We start from the raw sequence: 19,497 nt of genomic DNA, 5'->3' as shown, positions 1-19,497 counted from the left end.
CAACGCCCAGGAATTCCCACATCATGACACCTTGACATGACACCACTCTCCCTTTGGTCACTAGCGAAAGATAGAAACGGATGCCTTTTTTGCGTTATCTTATTCACATTTCACAGTAACGTATGCCTGCATTAATCGAACACCCTTTTTTTTTTCCTCTCTCTTCTTTCATCTGAATACGAGTCCCCAACATCCAAGATTCAAGAATTAGATTGGCCTTTCTGAGTTCTAAACACAAGTCTACAACTTCCCGGCAAACATCTTGTACTAGAATCAACTTTTACTGCGAGATCTAGTAGATCTTTGGCGGGCTATGAAAAAAAAAATATATATATATATTGAGTATTTAATGATATATTTTGTAAGATTTAACTATCATGTTTACATGCTAAACTCTGATTCGTGATAAATATCTTTTTTTAAAGAAACATATAGTGTAAACTTTTAAGCAATTAGTAAACTTGAATAATAATCTACTTCTACGAATTGTTTTAAAGAAAATATTTCACCCGAAATATTCTAACGTGACCAACCAGGTGCGGTTTGGATATTAAGTTGAATAAGATAAATTGAGATAAAAGTTAAAAATTAAATAAAATATTGTTAGAATATTATTTTTTTAATATTATTATTATTTTAAAATTTAAAAAAATTAAATTATTTATTATATTTTATATAAAAATTTTAAAAAATTATAATAATAAGATGAAATCACTTCAGAATCCAAACTGGCCTAAATGGGTTAGAGCATTGACATTGGACTCATTAAATGAGTGTCATATTTAAAATTTGATAAATTTGTGTTTAAAATCACTGTAATAGATTTAACATATACTAAAATCTTCAACTTTAAAGTATAGTACATTTAAGTTTATCTCCAAATTTGAAGATTATTCACACTCTATAACTATTATTTTATTTACTTAAATTATTGTTTCTCAATTTTGAGTCACAATATATTTAAGTTAGAAAACAATAATTTAAGTATCAAATTAAATTATTAATTAACATATAGTTAGTATAATTATATAATATGAAAAATAGTAAATTAAAAATATTATTATTAAAAAATAATATTATATTATTATTTTGACTAATTCAATAGTAAATTAATTATCAACTGTTAGAAAGGTTTTAAATTTATTAAAAATATATACTTTTCATAAAATTTTAAAGATTAATTTGATCAAACCAATAGCATTGATCTTAAAAACTTAAGAGTAATAATATACACACAATATATTATACAACATATTATACAATAATATTATAAAATAAATATATTTTTATAAAATTATAAAATTATATTAATTTTATAAGATATTTTATAAAAATAGTTTTCATTTAAAATATTATTATATAATATATTGTATAAAATATTATTTATAAACCATTTTCCAAAACTTAGGTTGCGTTTGGATGTTGAAGTGAGTTGAGTTGAATTGAGTTGAGATAATAAAATATTGTTAGAATATTATTTATTATTATTATTATTATTTTGAGATTTGAAAAAGTTGAATTGTTTATTATATTTTGTATTGGAATTTAAAAAAGTTGTAATGATGAGTTAAGATAAATTGTGATTCCAAACGAAGCCTAAATACCTCAAAAGTAGACTATCGTTTCCGGTGTTGTTTTATAACATGTGGCATTGCTTCTTCCATGTACTCATCCCCCAAAACTCTCTCTCTCTCGTCTTTTATTACTCATTCTCCTTTCTTTATTGCCTGAGCAGGTGGGTCACTGAAACTTTGAACTCACCTCGTTATACAGAGAAACTTCCTCCCCACTCACCTTCACTTTCTCTCTCATTATCCCTCCATTGCCTAAGAAGGTGGGTCACTGAAACTCTGAACTCACCTCGTTAAACAGAGAGACTTCCTCCCCACTCACCTTCACTTTCTCTCTCATTCTCCCTCCATGGATAGCCCAAGTGTGACTAGTGTGACTACACAGGTCCGAACCCTCTGCCCCAGTAGCAGTGGAAGAAGGAGCAGCTTTTCCGCGTCGCCCGAGTTCGAGTTCTGGATGGTCCGAAACCCGTCTTTCCCACAGCCCAATCTCCTCTCCGCCGACGAACTCTTTGTAGACGGTGTTCTCCTCCCTCTCCACCTTCTCCCCCACCAACACCCGGACCCAACACAAGAGCCCGACCCAGATCCTCCCAACTCAACCCCAGCTGTTACAAACCCAGAGCCCGCACGACCAGAGAGCTCACCCTCGGCAATCACCGAGTCAACCGCCGTATTAACCGGGTCGAAGCGGTGGAGAGATATTTTCAAGAAGAGTAGCACGAAAAACCCAGAAGGTAAAGAGAAAGAAAAGGAAAAAGACAGAGAAAAAAAGAAGACGGAGAAAGAGAGAAAGAGTGGCGGCGGCGGCGGCGGAGCGAGCTCGGCCGAGTTGAACATCAATATATGGCCATTCTCGCGGAGCAGATCCGCCGGGAATGCTGGGACTCGACCAAAGTCCGTAACCGGGGCTCCGGGTACCCGGAAGGTGAACAGCGCGCCGTGCTCACGCAGTAACTCGGCGGGTGAGTCCAAGTCGAAGAAGTGGCCGAGCAGTCCGGGCCGTGGGGGGGTCCATCTTGGACGGAGCAGCCCTGTTTGGCAGGTTCGCCGGGGTGGCGGATCGGGCGTAAAGAGCTCCGATCCGGCGGTTCGTGTTGCCGAGAGAGCAGCCAAAAAAGATGTACCCGAGAATCGCAGGAACAGAACCGCCGCCAACGGAGGAAGTAGCTTGCCGAAAGCGAGGGTTTTGAACTTGAACGTCCCGATATGCATTGGATATGGACACCATTTGAGCTGTGGAAGTGATGAGAATAGCACTATCAGTGGCGGCAATAATAGCCGTCGTATTATAAGCAGCGGTGGCACCGACGGTGGTAAGAGTGGCAACGTTGGAAATGGTGGTAATCTTTATAACCTGCGAAGCCTCTTCACTAAGAAGGTGTATTAAATTGAAAGTAATTAATTATTAACACTCTCACAGATTATTTCTCTGATAGTTGAGAGATTAATTTTTTTTTGTGTTTTCTTTTGTAAACAAATAATTAGTTTGTTAATTTCATGTGTAAAAGTAACTTTTCTAACCCTTTTTATTTTTAATTTCATGTGTAAAAGTAGCTTTTCTAACCCTTTTTTTTTTTAATTTTTAATTTTTTTCTCAGATTTTAGTTAGACAATGAGGTTCTCACTTCTCATACATGTGTGTGCATGATTACAAGTCCATGGGTACGTGACATCATTATTTGCATCATAAATAGCTTTCCTTTCTATGCGATTAACAGGGAGGAGTATTGGAAAAGAAAAAATAAAGACAAAAGGGAAAAGTGGTTCAACTTTTCTTCCCTTTGAAGTTTGTTGCTCTTACCACCACCTCTTCTTCCGACTTTATTTTTATAAAATTATAAAATTTTCTCTTAATCAAAGCATACGAAATAAAGATAAGAGAATAATATCCATTCATTAAAATTGTTTAATTATAATATAAGGGTTAATATTTGTTTTTAGTAATTGTTCTTTATGTGTAGTCTTTGTTAGATTTTAAGACAACAGAGTACATTAAAAATTGGAGTTATGTTTAAGAATTGTCTTGATAGAGCTAAAGCCTAATAAAATGATAGTTCGAATATGTTTACAAATATCTCATTATTATTTATTATTTTATTATTTATAAAATATTTAAAAATATCTCACTATCCAAACTTAAGTTACTTTTTATCATTCATCTTTCCTGTAAAGGAGAGGATACATATTTATTTTTCCAAGTCCAAAGAGCCTTTACACATTAGGATGAGCTGTTTGGACTTTCAGGTTAGTCCTTCGTGTTCCAGTCTGGCAGTCTTTAACAGAGATTAGCTTGTTAGATGATGTAGCTTTGTGTTAATGATATTACAAAAAAAAAAAGTATTTGTATTTTACTTTTTTTTAATAATTATTGGACTTTTTACAAACTGGAAATTTCAGACAACCAGAAAGGCAATTTGTTTTCCTTGACCCAATTCAAATGCTATTGTCAGCTAACTGAAATTAATTAAAATCCAGTCAAAAAGTCAAACAATTCCAAATTCAACGGTCTGAATCATTGTCAGATGCAGCTTAGTTTTTTTCAAAGAATAAATTAAATTAAGGATCGTGCTACAGCTCCCGCCGGGACTGTAGTGTATTTTTGCATGTGTTTTTTTTTAAATTATTTTTTATATAATTTTTTTAATATTTTTTAAAAAATAAAATAAATTTAGAATATTATTAAAAATATTTTCTTAATCAAGAAGTAAAAAAAAAATTATTAAAAAATACTTCTTTAATCACGAAGTTATTTTACTTCGTGATTAAGCAAGTATTATTTAATAATATTATAAATTTTTTTATTTTTTAAAAATATTTAAAATCATTAAAAACATCTACATAAAAAAAAATTAAAAAATACACATAAAAAAATACACTAAAACTCCAGCGGGAGCCCCAGCGGGAGCTCTAGCATTTTCCTTAAATTAAATTAAATTGTTCTCTGGCTGAATAGACCACAGTTTTATTTAACTCATCCCTGACTGCATGTCTGCCACCGAGTCACCGACTGCTTTGATAAGGCCGAAGAACGAGGGATGCTGCTGATGAATGATTGAACGGGCTTCCTTGGATGGTACCAAACCTGCAGGCGGGCGTTGATGGCCTTGTTAAACACTCCTTGGGCTGCTGGAAATTAGCCTCACTTTCGAAAAGGATTGGTCATGCGTTACCTTGTGAATTTGAAAAAGGAAAAATGCTAGTTTACTCTCTTATTTGTTTTTGGTTTTGGCAGTTTATATATTTTAATTTTAATTTTTTTAATAGTTAAGAAGTTGATTATTAGTATATTTATATATATATATTTTTTATAAATATTTAAAGATGTTTAAAAAAATATTTAAAAAAAAAAATACAATTACACTAAGGGACAATGGGACACACAACAATAAATGCTAGGCAATCGAGTAGCAGCATCCTTTGAAAAATGTTATATATACGCTCTTGTCTCATTCTTTTTTTGAAAAGGAGATATATTATTGCTCATAAAGGGAATTGCATCATGTCATTGACTACAATCTGCCTAATACAATTTGGAATATCTTCTAAATCAAACAAGTCTTCAGCAAGATGAAGAGCATTTTTTGCAAAAATGCGAGCTGTCTTATTTGCCTCTCGCTTTGTATGGTTAACAGTCCAAACTGCAAAGGAATCCAGGACTTGCCTTGCATCCTCAATCAATAAGCCCTCATAACTCCAATCAGAATTCGGCTCTTTCAAAATGTTTACCACTTGCAAGGCATAACCCTCAAGGGCGAACTTTGTAACACCTATTTCCTTGCAAAAAAGAACACCAAGCATCATAGCATAGGCTTCACCATTAAAGGAATTTGCTTTTAGATTTCTTCTACCTCTGAGGGTACCAATGACCTGACCAGTACAGTCTCTTAGAATTGCACAAACACCAAGTAATCCCTCTACTACATTAATAGATGCATCCCAGTTCAACTTGTAGGTCCCTTCAGAAGGTCTCAACCATGAAGAAGAGTTAGTATCATTGACCATGTCTAAGCTTGGAGGTTGGGTATCCTGTAAGTTGCTATAAAGTTCTAATTCCTTTCTGGCTTACTGATGAGTAGGTTAGGATGAATGAATCCTTTACCATGAATAAAATCTTTCCTCCTAGACCATAGTAGTCGAGCAATCATGGCCACCTCCGTAAGTTCATTCTGTTGCAAGTTATTAACTAGAAAGCCCCAAATACCTTGAAAAGAAAAGCATTTGAAGCTCATCTTTTGAATCTTCCTACACCCTTGGCCCAGTTGGATGTGGAGTGGGGAATGATCATATTTTAGAGCAAGTAACACATGGCATATAGCATCAGGAAGCATGTTCTTCCACTCTGAATTTGCCAAAGCTTTATCCCTTGCCTCTTCTATTATTAGACCAAGTGAACTTCTCGCCTTTAGTAGTTATAGAGCCTAGAGAGCAAAGATCAATAGCTTCTCGAAAAGCCTCCATTTGCTTGTAGGGTCTGGCCACTACCCCCACCTTCTCATTTTGGCTAGTGATTTCATTGAAATCACCCATGCAAACCCATGGTGTATAAGAGGAAGGCTTCAGGTTCTTGAGTAGATTCCGACTTCTGTTCCTCTTCAAAATGACTGGGTGGCCATAAAAACCAGTGAGCATCCAAGGAGAGCCACTACCTTTTTCTTTGATTATGACACTTATGTGCCATCGTGAAAAATTAATAAGCTTCACATCAAAATTATTCCTCTAAAGCATAGCCAACCCCCCACTACTACCTTTTCTATCAACTACCAAACAACTGTCATACCTCAAGTAACTTCTAATGACTTCAATCTGAGCTTTTGAACACTTGGTTTCCATAAGGAACGCCAGGTTGGGATACTTCTCCTTTGTCAAAAGACTAAGGATTCTAACTATTTTAGTGTTCCCAAACCTTCGGTAGTTCCAGCTAAGGAGACTCATTGAAATTGGCAGGGTTAGTGACCAACCTCTGCCATTACATTAGAAAGTTCATCCTCAGAGAGCAACGAGAGTTTACATCTTTTATTAGCCGACATCTTTTCCATTGGATTCCTCTTCACAGTGCTCACACCCAAGGAACTTGGTGGAAAGGTTCCTATACAGACTTCATTCCTAGTGGTGAGTTCCTCAACATCCAAGAGCTGTTTGTTTCTAACCCTTCTTTTCCATTTCCTAGAGTGGACTAGTGTTGAAACAGTCTTATCAACCTCATTATTCACTTTGTACTTTTCTATCACCATCCTTCCAAAATCCGAGTCACTTGGTAAAAAAGCCCCTACTTCTGCGTCTCCCATAATATCCACACCTGGACCAAGAGAAGGGAGGGAATGCATGCCTGGTTCTTTAATAACTGCATTGAAATCAACTACACCCACGAAATCTTCCCCTGATCTACCTCCTTGATTCAACATGGGATCCTCAACTTCCTTAGATAATGCCTCGAAAGGAGGCCTTGTTTCCATACCTGGCTTTTTACCTGTAATTACCTCATTTTTCTATAGAGGGAAAGTTGCTTGATCTTCTCCCAGGATCTTGGAATGTCCTCGAGATTCTGCCACCTCTTCAGAATTATTAGACTGCTTACCATCTAGGTCTTTCGATCTCTCCACGTCATCATCTTCAACCTTGTATGTTGAGAATTAGTCATTTGAATCTGTAGCACCTCCCTTACCACCTTGTACACCCTTGGCCATCACTCTCTAGTTTGATGCACATAACCATGCACCATATTGAGACCCATTATTGCCATGCACGGATGTCATTGCAGAAGGTTCCGAGCAACCTATTACACCATGTTTAATAATACCACATCGAAAGCAGAAAGATGGAAGTCTTTCATATAAAAAAGAAATCCAAACTTTACTGCCATTTATTGAAAGAAAGACTCCTCTCATAAGAGGTTTGGTGATGTTAACAGTAACTTTGACTCTTAAATAAGGCCCCCAGCCAATCCCTTCTTCATCAACATCAACATGTGAACTAGATTCACATATTTTCCTTGTCAAAAGTAGGGCTGCAAATGGTCCGGTTTAGTGATGGAACGAATATTTTCGGTCCATTATTTTTCCGGACCGGACCGAACCGAACACCCAAAGGGATCAGACTGGATCGATAGCTATCGATCCAATCCGGTTCAGTCAGTCCGGCCTAATTTTTTTTTTAAATAATTAATAAAAAAAATTTATTTAAAATACTAAATTAAATTAAGTGACTTATTAATGTGAATTATGTAACAAACTCAATAAAAATATATTTTATATGGTCAATGATAATAAATTAGATGAAAATTATATTATTAATTTATATAATTACTATATAATTAACTAATTTATATTATATATTAGTTAATTCATAGAATACTAACAAGTGTTAATAACATATTTAAAATTTTATATTGTTAATAGTGATAAGTTAGATGAAGATATATATAAAATATTGTTAATTTATAGAATATTAACAAGTATTAATAATATATTTAAGAATTTATATTGTTAATTGTACAATTATTATATAAAAAATATTTTTATTTTATTTTATTTTTCATTCGGTCCGGTCCGGTTCGGTCCGGAAAAACCCTAGACGGTGGACCGGACCGAAATTTTTCGGTCCTCTAAAATGTGGACCGGACCGGTCTAAGTCTCAGTCCGGTCCGGTCCGGACCGAAATGGTCGGTCCATTCGGTCCGACCGGACCGTTTATCACCCCTAGTCAAAAGCAATGTTTTTTGGTACGAGACCATCAAACTCATTGAGACGTAGCAGGTTATGATCAAATGTCCATGGATGTCCTCTCTTCACCTTCTCCATGTCATGGACATTATGAAACTCGTTTAAGAAAAGGTTGTCCCCAACACCTTTGAAGTGTACCCCTCCCTTTGGTTTCCAAACCTTCAGCATTGTGGCCTTGATTGCTTCTCTGTTGATGAGTCTGTCCGCCACAATAAGGCCAATCAGACAAAGTTTCCCACATCTAGTCACCACTTCATCCACAGAAATATCAACATGTACCTCCTTTTGTTCAGCTTCAGTCAATCCAAGGTTGCCCCACTTCTCTAGAATCTCCTCTAACATCTCAACAACCACTATATTTAGACAGAACAATGACTGAGGCTCAACCTCCTCCTCAGTTTAAAAAGAAACTAGGAGACTACCTTGCCCATGGCAAGAAAGCCCCCTCAACGCACACCAGGAGACCCAATAAGTCAAAGAATTGCTACTATAGCTTGTTTCACTCGTCTCGTTCTTAATTCTTTATCTTGATTTATTAACGTTTTATTATTTCTCAATTCCTTTTTTTTTTTATTTTTGGTTGGTGTCGAGTGTTGATTTAAAAATGCACACTCTCATTAAGGGTTTTTTCCGCAAATCTACCTTGGTTGGATACAGTATATTTTTCTAAAAACTAAGTTGATTTAATACTCGATAACAACATTACATTATCACATTCAATATGGTGTGGTGGAAATTTGATGAAATTATGATATATAACATAACTTCTAAAATTGGATGGACAATTCATACATATTATTCACCATAATTGATCTTTTAATTTTTTTTTTCCAACTTTGATTATAACTTTGTAATGATTTGACTTCTCTGTATTAAATAAACAAGATTTCGTCCGTTTTCAACTAATAAAAAGAAAATATGTTCTCCCTACCGATTTATAAATAAAAATAAAAAATCCATTAACTAATATCTCTCAAATTGTAATTTGAAAGGTTTTTGCTTGTTTGGATGTTGAGTTGAATTTTTTATGAATAGTAATGAGTTAAGATTGTGGAATGAGTTTTGTGAAGCCCACCTAAGATAAGTTTATATGCGTTTAGATGTTAAGATGAGTTTAAATATATTTTTAAGAAGTTGAAAAATATTATGGATTCTGTGCGTAAAAATATGTTGTGTTAAAAAAAGTTATGGGTCTCACATGTAAATAGATTTTGACTTGAGATAAATTTAACAAATTGAAAATTGAGTGTTTAAATATTAGATTTAATTTAAAATTAAATTAAATTAGATCAATTCAGGCTAAGTTTCAAGAGTTTTGCTACATAACCTCCACTATACTCTACACTTTATTTTTTTAAAAATTTTTAATTTTTTAATTTTTTTTAATTTTTAATTTTTTTGATTTTATTTATTATTTCAGATTTTCTATTTATTATTTATATAATAAATATTTGATACAAGAAAAAAATAATAAAAACTAAAAATAATGTAAAATTAGGAATGTTAGGAGATTGTTTAGATTTATTCAAGTTTCAAACCCCTTGAGTTGAACCAAATGGAAATACGGTCAACGGCGACAAATCACTATTCTCTCGCGCTGACACCCTCAGGGACAAATGTTGAGGCCGCAATATTGCCTTTCGAACCACGCTTCCCGCATGCTCAAACAACCGAGATAACTGAGAAAGAGGGAGGGTGGTAGATCAAAATTTCTCGGAACTCGCGGACAGCCATGGCGTTTTTGGGGCGACTAGTGAGAGCATCTCCTGCATGGCGTACTCTTGCCTCGCCGAAAACCGTAACCCCTCTTCGCTCTCGCTCGCGTGTCCTTCCTCTCCGCCTTTACCACAGTAAGCCCAACATTTTGTTCTCATCCGCGTGATTTTAGTGCCATTTTGTGCCTGGTTTGTGTTTCAATAAATTGTATCGCATCTTTTTATTCCGCTTGACCATGTAACACTAGTGTATGATCATACTAAGTTTTTACTATTTCAGTAATTCTGGTGGTTTTGGGTCGTTTCATGCATATCGAAGTGTTCTTGGTTCAATTTAGAGTAATGTTCGGATTTTTCACATTTTTTTAATTATCCCTGCCGATACTGGATAATGTGCTAATTTATGGTTAGTAACGAACCATGTAGGATCTACTGACCACCAGAGTCAATCTAATGCATCTGAAGTTCTGCCAAAGAGATCGGCACCTGATGCTTGGGGACCGTATTCTGTCTTTCCATTTGTCTTGGCTGGTTCGTTTGGAGTTGGAGTGGTTGAATCGGCTTATGCAGATGGTGATGAGGTTTGTGAATTACTTTGTTGATCATTAGACATCGGGTGTGAAGTTTTCCCTCGTTCTGTTATTTTTCATTTTGAGAAAACCAACCAGTGCCGTTCAAATTGATCGTGTGTGTGTGTGTGTGTGTGTGTGTGTGTTTCTTGAAATGTGTGTACTCTGTGAGTTGTTGCTATGTTGAACCTGCATTCTGTGAATTTAGTTTCTGCAAAATTAGCTTTGTTCAGGCTGCTTTCAAACCTCCTTTGCCATCAGAATCGTCTCCAAGTTATGAGGTCTTAGAGGAAACTGCCAAGAAAGAACGACAGCGGATTGAAGAGTTGCTTAGAAGTAAAGGAATGCAACGTGGTTCTTATCCTCGCTTTACTGTGGCAGTTAACGGCCAAAAGGTTGTTGCATTTACTTCTTCAGATAATCCGGTATTAATTGCGGGTTGTCTAGTGGCCTCTGTTTAATACTACTTCACATATAAGCTCATTTAGCCGATAGAGATTTTCTTTGACCTTGGGGAATATTTAATATTATTAATGGGGAGGGAAAAGCTCAATTCAAAAGTAATTACTCTGTTGTTAGTCCCTCTACATCAGGGGATTCAAAAATTGATATTCTTGGAGTCATAACATGGCAAAACTAACTTAGCTTGCTTCTCTAAGATCACTTTTTTTGAGAGCATCTATTTTCTCTTGAACTTTGTATTTTTTAATTATTGGAAGCAAATTTTTGGCAGATTTTATATGAGGTTGATCTAGATTATTCTAAGTTTTGATGCAGCTCCTTTTCATGTAAAATCCATAGTATGAGAATACTTCAAAATGTATTTGACAGAAGCATGTGTTGCATTTTAGGTCACCATCAAATTCCAAATTCCTCCTGCTTGTGAAGTTTCACAGCTGATTGCAAACCTTGTTTCACATCTTGGACTGAAAGTTGAAGACTGTGGCAGCAGCTCAGATATGTTATTGCGCGCTTGGGACAGGTTGAGTCAGACTTAGTGTCCTTCAGTTTTCTTTTTGTATTTATTAACTGCGAGCTTATGCTTTGTGGTTCACACAATTTAATTCATTGTATCTATGTTAGTCATTTTCATCAGTTGAAGTGAATTAAATAATGCTTTCTCGTTCATATGAACTATTGCAGTGCAGTTGCTTGGCAACTAACATTAAATCCTCTCGAGAAAAGGAAGGAAGTTGAAGGGGATGTGGGGTATTCAAAAGATATAAATTCACATAATGCAGATCTATGCATCCTCATATTCCGTTCACTCGTTAGCTCAGAAAAAGCTGTTAGTATTCATTTGGTTTAGTTGATGAAACCATTATCCTATGATGTTTATATTTCTGATTTCTTGGTTTTCTTATATGTCGAAAATAAAACATAAGTCGTTTATGCGAATTTTCTGATTCGTTAGGGTGAATTGCAGGAAATTGAATTCATAAAGCAGGGGAGCTTGACTCCCAAAGAGCTTGATGCTTTCGTGTCTGTTTTAGAATTAGCAGGTCGAAAGTTGGCACAAAAGAAGACCTTAGAAAGAAGACCGGGGGAAGGTACCAAATGGGTGCCATCTGCGAAAAACTCAGTTGCTGAGCACAAGTCCTCGGGAGTGAGAATTTATGGACTCGATGAACCCCACGGTTATTCCCCAAACAAAGAGATATCATGGGACAATATTGCTGGGTATGATCAGCAGAAACGGTATGTGAGGACTTAGGTGTGTTGCATTCATTGTTGCTATTTTTTATTCAAACTTTCCTAAATCACTGCAGTTGTTAGCTTGCCATTAAAATTTTAAGAGTTATAATCTTAATAATGTGAGATCTCATACCTATTTCATTCAACCAAGCCTTACTTTCCCTTTTGTGTATGTTTTAAGACTATGCACAGTGGCTAAAATACGTGTGCTTGCTTTTTTAAGAAATTTTCTCTTCTAATAATTTGAAACAGAATATGACTGCTGAATCACATAATAAGTTATATGGATAGCAATGTTTTGGAGTGGCATATCTAGGTGTAAGACCCAAGGAAGCCCAAGTTACATCTAGGCCTATATTCCAAAAGGATTAGTTAAGGTTATAATTGGAGCGACTTGGAATTATAGAAAAGCCCATTCCATTTAGGCTGAAATTGGCTCATTTTTTAATGCCCCAATTGCTTGGTGGGAGAAGTTTTTGCCTCTTACATCTATTCCAAAGGGCATTAATGGAAAGCTTGATTAGTTCTTTTGGAGTATAGGTCTAGATGTGGTTTGGTCTTTGCTTTGGTTCATTATATTAGGTAGTCCATGTGGAGCATGTTATCTAAATCTTCTATTTGCATGATTTCAAGGACTGGGTATAACCTATGCTACCAGCCAGTAAAACTAAATCAGTTAAGTCCATTTTAGTTTGATTATTCTTATTTCCTTGTTCTCATGATCTCCACCAAAAAGTGCATATGTGTGGTTATTATGTTGATTGAATTTACTTGCACATGTATTCTCCACCGTGTTTTCTATGCTTTTGTGTGCTGACATATTACGTCTCTTCTTTTTGTTTGTCTACATGTGTTTGAGAATAGATGCATCCACGCTTCTCCTTATATAAGTTCTTATATATCCCTATTTTTTATTGCTGCTCATGTAGAGAGATAGAGGATACGATACTGTTGGCTCTGCAAAGTCCTAAAGTATATGATGATATCGCTCGCGGGACTCAGCATAAGTTTGAGTCAAACAAGCCTCGAGCTGTGCTCTTTGAAGGACCACCAGGCATGCTCTTTTAGCCCCGAATAACTTGATGAACGATGATTGTGTGAATTGATCCACTTCTATAGAATATACAGAATTACATACAAAGAATTACTTTTTCGCTCTATTATTTTTTTAAAATTGTTGTGGCAAGTCTCTGGAAGATGCATGGAAACAAAGCCTTGTTTGGTTACTTACACAGATAAGATGAGATAAGCTGAGATGAAAGTTAAATAAAATATTGTTATAATATAATCTTTTAATATTATTTTTGTTTTGGAATTTGAAAAAGTTGAATTGTTTTTTATATTTTGTGTGGAAGTTTGGAAAAGTTGTAATGATGAGATGAGATGAGATAATTTGTGAAAACAAACCGGGCCTAAAGCAAACTAGGCACATAGGGAATCAAATTAATGTCATGCACCAGAGAAATGAAGGACTAAGTAATCAAAAAATTTAAAATAATAAAGGAATAAGAAGATAGAGGATACCGAATTTTTGGGTAATTTCAAAAGCAAGCTTCCCAACTTTTTCAAGCTAAATCTTTCCTTGTTCCTTTATTTTATTGGGACAAATGATTTAAACACTAGTTGCAACATTGGATTTTGATGCATATATCAGCATGTCTTTCAAATGAAAGAAAATTGCTTATAATTCTTGGATTGATTTTGTTTCTCGTTGGGGGACTTAGCAAGTCTCCCATTTTTATTTTACAAAATTCTATACTGCATATCTCTGACTATTTTTCGTGCCTCTTAAAGATGAGAAGTGAGAACTGTGTTGACTTGAATTTGTTTTTCATCCCAGACTTCAGAATTCAGTTTAGGTATTGTACAAGATTACTGATAATGCATGCTCAATTTCAGGTACAGGGAAGACATCTTGTGCTCATATTATTGCTAATCAAGCGGTGAGCCATGGGGCAATCAATCCACTATTTCAGGAGCTTTTATGTTTGGCTTGCAGTTTTTCCACTTTTCATACACTCTTCATTTTTAACCAGCTGCTTTTATTTATCTGCATATGTGCAAATGTTTAAAAGCCATACATTACTTGTTACTTTTTTTTTCCCTTTTTAGTACAGACTACAGCGAATCATTTATGTAAAAAAAAGTACAGTGAGCCATTTGGTTAGTTCAACTATAATAAGTTCCCCGAACTGTATGCTGGACTCCATAGAACTAGCATGTAGGCAGTAGATTCTTTTACTGCGCCTGCAAATGTGGCTTGCACTACACATGGGTCAAATGCTTGCTTGACCTTCTGCTCTACTGGTTAAAGTAGAGCACATTAACTTACATTGACTGGATATGGATTCACCTTGGATTTGGATGCACATGCATGACAAGCTCCAAAACTATCCTGTTTGGATAGTTTTAAGATTTTGATTGATCATTCCATAAAATGAATACCTTTTTTTCTTTATCTGCAAGCTTGAATTTTCGAAAAACTGAGAATGAGCTTGTAGCATTCCTTGGCAGGGTGTCCCTTTGTTTTATGTGCCACTGGAGTTTGTTTTGTCAAAGTACAATGATGAAAGTGGACGCTTGTTAGGAAGAGTGTTTTCACTTGCTAATGCGTTCTCTAACGGTGCTATAATTTTTCTTGATGAGGTAACTGAAGCTTTTATCGCTTAATAATGTCTTTGTATACTTTTGCAATAGTGTGTTATATCCTCTGTGCATAATTCGTCTTCTTCCCCCTTTTTTTTCCTTAGATGCGGACTGCACTTCTTTATCTTATGATCTCTCTGTTGAAGTGTTTAATTTCTTAGTACATGGTGTTGTTTCCTATTGCAGATTGATTCTTTTGCTGTAGCTCGTGATAGCGAACTGTATGAAGCTACATGCAGAATCTTATCAATGTTATTGCGGCAGGTGAAACTGGGTTTTTCCATTACATTTCACACAGAAAATGAACCATTTGGCATGCCTTTCTACAGAACTGTCTGAATGGCCATGCTATATCATATGTTTTAATACTTGCATATATTATGAGGGGCAAAACTTTATGAATGTCATAGCTATTGTGCCTTTAATATATACACTTTTTTTGGTGCAGATTGATGGATTTGAACAGTCTAAGAAAGTAGTTGTAATTGCAGCAACAAATCGAAAGCAAGACCTCGGTCCTGCTTTAATTAGGTAAGTTTATGGACATTTTTCCTGTAGATGACAATTGTACCAAAAGCTGATGGGAATGTGTGCTAACTTTGTTTTATCTATGCTGTTGCAGTCGTTTTGGTTCAATGATTACTTTTGGCTTACCTGGTCACCAAAATCGTCAGGAAATAGCAGCGCAATATGCAAAGCACCTTACAAAACGTGAATTAGAAGAATTTGCGACAGTTACAGAAGCGTAAGTTTGACACATATTATCACTACGATTCGTTAATCATGTTGAATATGCCCTTTTTTTTTCCAGTTTAGTGTAATTATGTTCAATTAAGCCTCAAATCCAACTTGCCAATTATTTGCTTGCGTTTCTTTCCCTTGTTTTTTAATTAATTCATTAGTAGGAAATTATAGTTTACCCTCCTCAACCACTATCCCTTTTTGCAAAGACACGTTCATTTGGATTCTGGATTTGGAGTGTACAGAAAATAGTTCGCGTGCTCCACATTAGCATCTGGTACCCTGCCTTCTTCCCTCCAGAGTGAATTTTGCCTTCCTTCTTCTTCTTGTCCATTACATACTTCTCTTCCATCATAATTAACACTGAAAGCTGGCTTAGGGTGCTCATTGAAATTGCGAAAGGATGATAGTTTAGGAATGCTAAATGCAACTTTTCCTTTGTTTCTTTCATACACCAAGAACTCTCTTTGGATTGAAAACAGCCACTATGCGTCCTCTGTTCTGTTCTTCAACTTAGCAAAGCAGCCTTGCCAAGCACGAGTGGATGAAATTAGCCATATGGATTCTTTCTTGCAGTACAATGTTAAGCCTAGATAAGAATACTGTGTTTACACGTTCTTGTTAATCTTCTTGCAACTTGTTCTCCGGCCCTTGCCAATTTCAGAATGTCTGGAAGGGATATTAGAGATGTATGCCAACAAGCCGAGCGGTCGTGGGCATCAAAGGTAGCAATCAAGCTCTTCATGTTTCAATCATTACGACAGTAATTAGTCCATTTTTTCCTTCTTTGATCTAATTCAAATGGCATTTTTTTTTTTTTTATAGATTATTCGAGGAAAAGTACGTAAAGATGGAGAAGGAGGAGGGTGTCTTCCACCTTTACAAGAATATATTGCCATGACTCGGCGGAAGTCTTCACTGGGTATTTTATAACGGACTAGAAGATTCAAAACTCTCAAAAAGAGCCCCCAGTTGGATTTTATGGCGATGAAAGTGGACTGATTGGTTTTGCTTTGATATTTTCTCTAGGTGGATACATTTACTCATGATCATCAAGTCATTAAACATTGAGTGACACTTACAAATATGTAAAAGTGACTTCAGAAGAAAAAAACATCATTTTATCAATAATATGAAATAACATCATTTTATTATTTTCTCGAGGAAAATAATAAATACATAGTTTCCCCATGATCTGACTTGGGGCCATAAGTGACTTCAGAAGAGCAAATTGCACTGGATAAAACTGGACAGCAATGCTCCTTCCCTGCATGATTAACAAAATTTACTAACTCAGTGAGTCAAATACGCCATTATTTGGCTGAGTCGTAAGGCCCAACTACCTGTTAAACTTTTTACCTTTCAGAAAGTAATGGCGAGTGATCTTCTTCGACGCGCTTCCGCTTTCTACTCGGACTCTGCTGCAAGACAAACGAGGCGATCTGCAACTGAGTCTGCCGCATCATCCGAGTCAGCTCGGCCTCCGATTCGATCCGCCGCTTCTCCGATTCCAATCGCGAGGCCTCCCTCGCCTTGGCCATCTCCAATTGGGCTCGTTCCATTCTTAACAGCGACTCGGAGAAGACGCGGAAGCTCGCTGCCAGACTGGCCAGTCGCGGCGACTCACCAGCCGATTCGCAGCTCTCCGAGTCGTCAGAGCTCGGGGCTCTACCCGATTCTTCGTCATCGAGGGCGAGGGCGTTCGGCGTGTCGTTAGGGTGTGGACCGGATAAGAATCCGGCATCGACAGCGTATTTTAGACGAAAATCATTGTTGCTTGCGCCCCTGTTGAGTCCGGCTCGACCGGTCTGATCCGCCATTGGCAGTTTTGCCTCCTTGTGCTTCATTGCACGGAAAGACGGTTTTTAAGGGCTACCGGCGGTTGTGCTTTTTAATTAAATTTTGGAGAAGTTGGTGGATAACCTTTATACTTTAGTGAGTTGAGATTCGTCTTTATACTTCTTTTCTAAAGATCTATAACGTCTTCTGTAATAAGATTTAGATCATATTCTTCTTTTTATTATTATTATTATTATTATTATTATTATTTAATATTTTATTATTATTATTTATAAATATTTAAAATCGTCTCACTACATAAATGCAACTTAAGAAAACACGAATAGAACAAGGCAGCAAGTCATTTTTTTGGTTAAATGACGTCGTTGTTGTTTTGGTATTATGTTTTATTTTAGATAAATTTTATTCATCATTTTTACATTATATATAATTTATTTTTTTTATCGAATATATAATATATAAATAATGAATAAAAAAAGTTAATTAATTCAAAAAGATAAAATAAAAATAAATAGGATGTGTGAAGTACAAAATAAAGAATAATAAAACTCTTTATTTTAAGACCCTTCTCTCGAATCTCTCCCCTTTCTCCATGTCTTCCTCTCTCGCATCTCTTAGTCTAGTCTCTCACCTCTTATCATCGCATTCTCTCAGAGTGTGTTTAGATATTAAAATAAATTGAGTTGAGATGATAAAATATTATTAGAATATTATTTTTTAATATTATTATTATTTAAAAATTAAAAAAAATTAAATTATTTATTATATTTTATATTAAAATTTAAAAAAAATTATAATAATAAATTAAGATAAATTGATACGAGTTTAAAATTCAAACCCACCCTCAATCTCTTACCTCTCGCTGTCGCAGTCTCTCTCGTTGTCGCCCTCAGCCCCATGTATATATATCTCTCTCTCTCGAAGCATTTTCTCTAGCAGTAGTCAATGGGCGAACGGTAGGTCCAGGGGCTGCCAGCTCGAAAGGTGCCGATAGCATCCTTAAAACACAATAATCATACCTCAGCACCTCATTGCGGCGAGCCCAACTTTTTTTTTTTTGTTCTTTATGAATAAACTATAATAATTTTACTTTTTAAAATTAGTAATAATAATTTTTCATGTAACAATCTCTCGTATCCTCTGCAGTGACTTGCAAAAGAATATTTCATTCTATTAACTATTACTAAGGTGGATGAATTTCTAATAGAGGAGAATCCTATTCCAAAACTTATTATTGTACATAGTATTATTTCTTAAAAAGATATATAAGAGATGAATCTCAACCTGACCAAAGATTCTAGGATTATTGATCAATTTTTCCTTAAATTTTTACTCTTGTGTTTCATAATAATCAAATTATTCTTTTTGTTAAGTTTCTGTAAAATCTAAAAAATATATATATTATTAAAAGGAAAGAAATCGTTTCATTAGGCATACTGATGGAAGAAATAAGTGGTATAAGAAAAAATAGAAAATTAAAAACATAATCAAAAATAAAAATATGAAAACATAAAAAAACCCCAAAAATATTAAACTAAAAACCCATACATTTCCTAACTTAAAAAAATAATTTTAACCAATTTGTTTTTCAAAGGGTGATGACTGTTGGATGCCACTCCTAACAACTGGTGGATGGAGGAGAGTCCCAACCTTCGTCGTCTAATTACTATTACTGTAGTTTGATTTGAGTTTCGATTAAGGTAAATAAGAGAGTCACAAGCAATTTATAGAAAGAGAAATGCTTCGTGCAGTTTGTAGAGAGAAAAATGTTTCATTTTTATTGATTTAAAGTTGTATTTAGATGTTGAGATGATTTGAGTTGAATTATAAATATTAATATTTTGTGAATTTTATTCAGATGTACTTAACTCTTTTAGACTGAAATGAGTTTAAATTTTTAAATTAAAATGTATTAAATATGTTGAGATATATTTAACTGTTTTATTAAAAATTAAAAAAATAATATATTTTATCAATAATTAATTTGAGATGATAGACAGCTTACTACTAACTCATGGTTGTGTAAATCGGAGTTATT

At 35.0% G+C, this 19,497-nt stretch overlaps 3 protein-coding genes across 9 annotated transcripts; 2 read left to right on the top strand and 1 right to left on the bottom strand.

Moving 5' to 3' along the window:
• Positions 1–1,651: 1,651 nt before the first annotated feature.
• On the top strand, positions 1,652–3,094 carry LOC108997705. Its single transcript, XM_018974075.2, has one exon. The coding sequence runs from the start codon at positions 1,921–1,923 to the stop codon at positions 2,959–2,961; it is 1,041 nt and encodes a 346-aa protein (XP_018829620.2). The 5' UTR covers positions 1,652–1,920; the 3' UTR covers positions 2,962–3,094.
• Positions 3,095–9,867: 6,773 nt separating this feature from the next.
• On the top strand, positions 9,868–16,808 carry LOC108997703 (calmodulin-interacting protein 111-like). Of its 7 annotated transcripts, none has more exons than XM_035688360.1 (14): positions 9,868–10,143; positions 10,435–10,589; positions 10,811–10,972; positions 11,429–11,559; positions 11,721–11,865; positions 11,992–12,275; positions 13,202–13,326; positions 14,172–14,215; positions 14,787–14,918; positions 15,105–15,182; positions 15,367–15,449; positions 15,541–15,663; positions 16,324–16,384; positions 16,485–16,661. In XM_035688360.1, the coding sequence occupies exons 1-14, from the start codon at positions 10,026–10,028 to the stop codon at positions 16,590–16,592; spliced, it is 1,749 nt and encodes a 582-aa protein (XP_035544253.1). In that variant the 5' UTR covers positions 9,868–10,025; the 3' UTR covers positions 16,593–16,661. The 7 variants fall into 7 exon arrangements, with proteins under 7 accessions (XP_035544253.1, XP_018829611.1, XP_035544252.1 ...); XM_018974066.2 differs by having other exon boundaries at positions 10,420–10,589; positions 12,004–12,275; XM_035688359.1 differs by having other exon boundaries at positions 10,420–10,589.
• On the bottom strand, positions 16,767–17,586 carry LOC108997706 (uncharacterized protein At4g22160-like). The gene is made up of 2 exons (XM_018974076.2): positions 17,019–17,586; positions 16,767–16,926 (listed from the first exon to the last, which is right to left on the bottom strand). The coding sequence occupies exons 1-2, from the start codon at positions 17,504–17,506 to the stop codon at positions 16,878–16,880; spliced, it is 537 nt and encodes a 178-aa protein (XP_018829621.1). The 5' UTR covers positions 17,507–17,586; the 3' UTR covers positions 16,767–16,877.
• Between the last annotated feature and the right edge of the window lie 1,911 nt (positions 17,587–19,497).

Source organism: Juglans regia, chromosome 3 (assembly GCF_001411555.2).
Source record: "Juglans regia cultivar Chandler chromosome 3, Walnut 2.0, whole genome shotgun sequence".
NCBI classification, from domain to species: Eukaryota; Viridiplantae; Streptophyta; class Magnoliopsida; order Fagales; family Juglandaceae; genus Juglans; species Juglans regia.
Note: the sequence above shows the minus strand (reverse complement) of the source record. Positions and strands in the feature narration are given on the sequence as shown.

What these genes read in the sequence shown, in the direction of transcription:
- LOC108997705 (XM_018974075.2), top strand. Translation starts at nt 1,921, where the DNA reads ATGGATAGCCCAAGTGTGACTAGTGTGACTACACAGGTCCGAACCCTC.
- LOC108997703 (XM_035688359.1), top strand. Translation starts at nt 10,026, where the DNA reads ATGGCGTTTTTGGGGCGACTAGTGAGAGCATCTCCTGCATGGCGTACT. An exon ending in CTTATGCAGATGGTGATGAG is followed by an intron (nt 10,590 to 10,810) that starts GTTTGTGAATTA and finishes AGCTTTGTTCAG; the next exon opens with GCTGCTTTCAAACCTCCTTT. An exon ending in TATCAATGTTATTGCGGCAG is followed by an intron (nt 15,183 to 15,366) that starts GTGAAACTGGGT and finishes TTTTTGGTGCAG; the next exon opens with ATTGATGGATTTGAACAGTC.
- LOC108997706 (XM_018974076.2), bottom strand. Translation starts at nt 17,506, where the DNA reads ATGAAGCACAAGGAGGCAAAACTGCCAATGGCGGATCAGACCGGTCGA. An exon ending in TCGCCATTACTTTCTGAAAG is followed by an intron (nt 16,927 to 17,018) that starts GTAAAAAGTTTA and finishes TTAATCATGCAG; the next exon opens with GGAAGGAGCATTGCTGTCCA.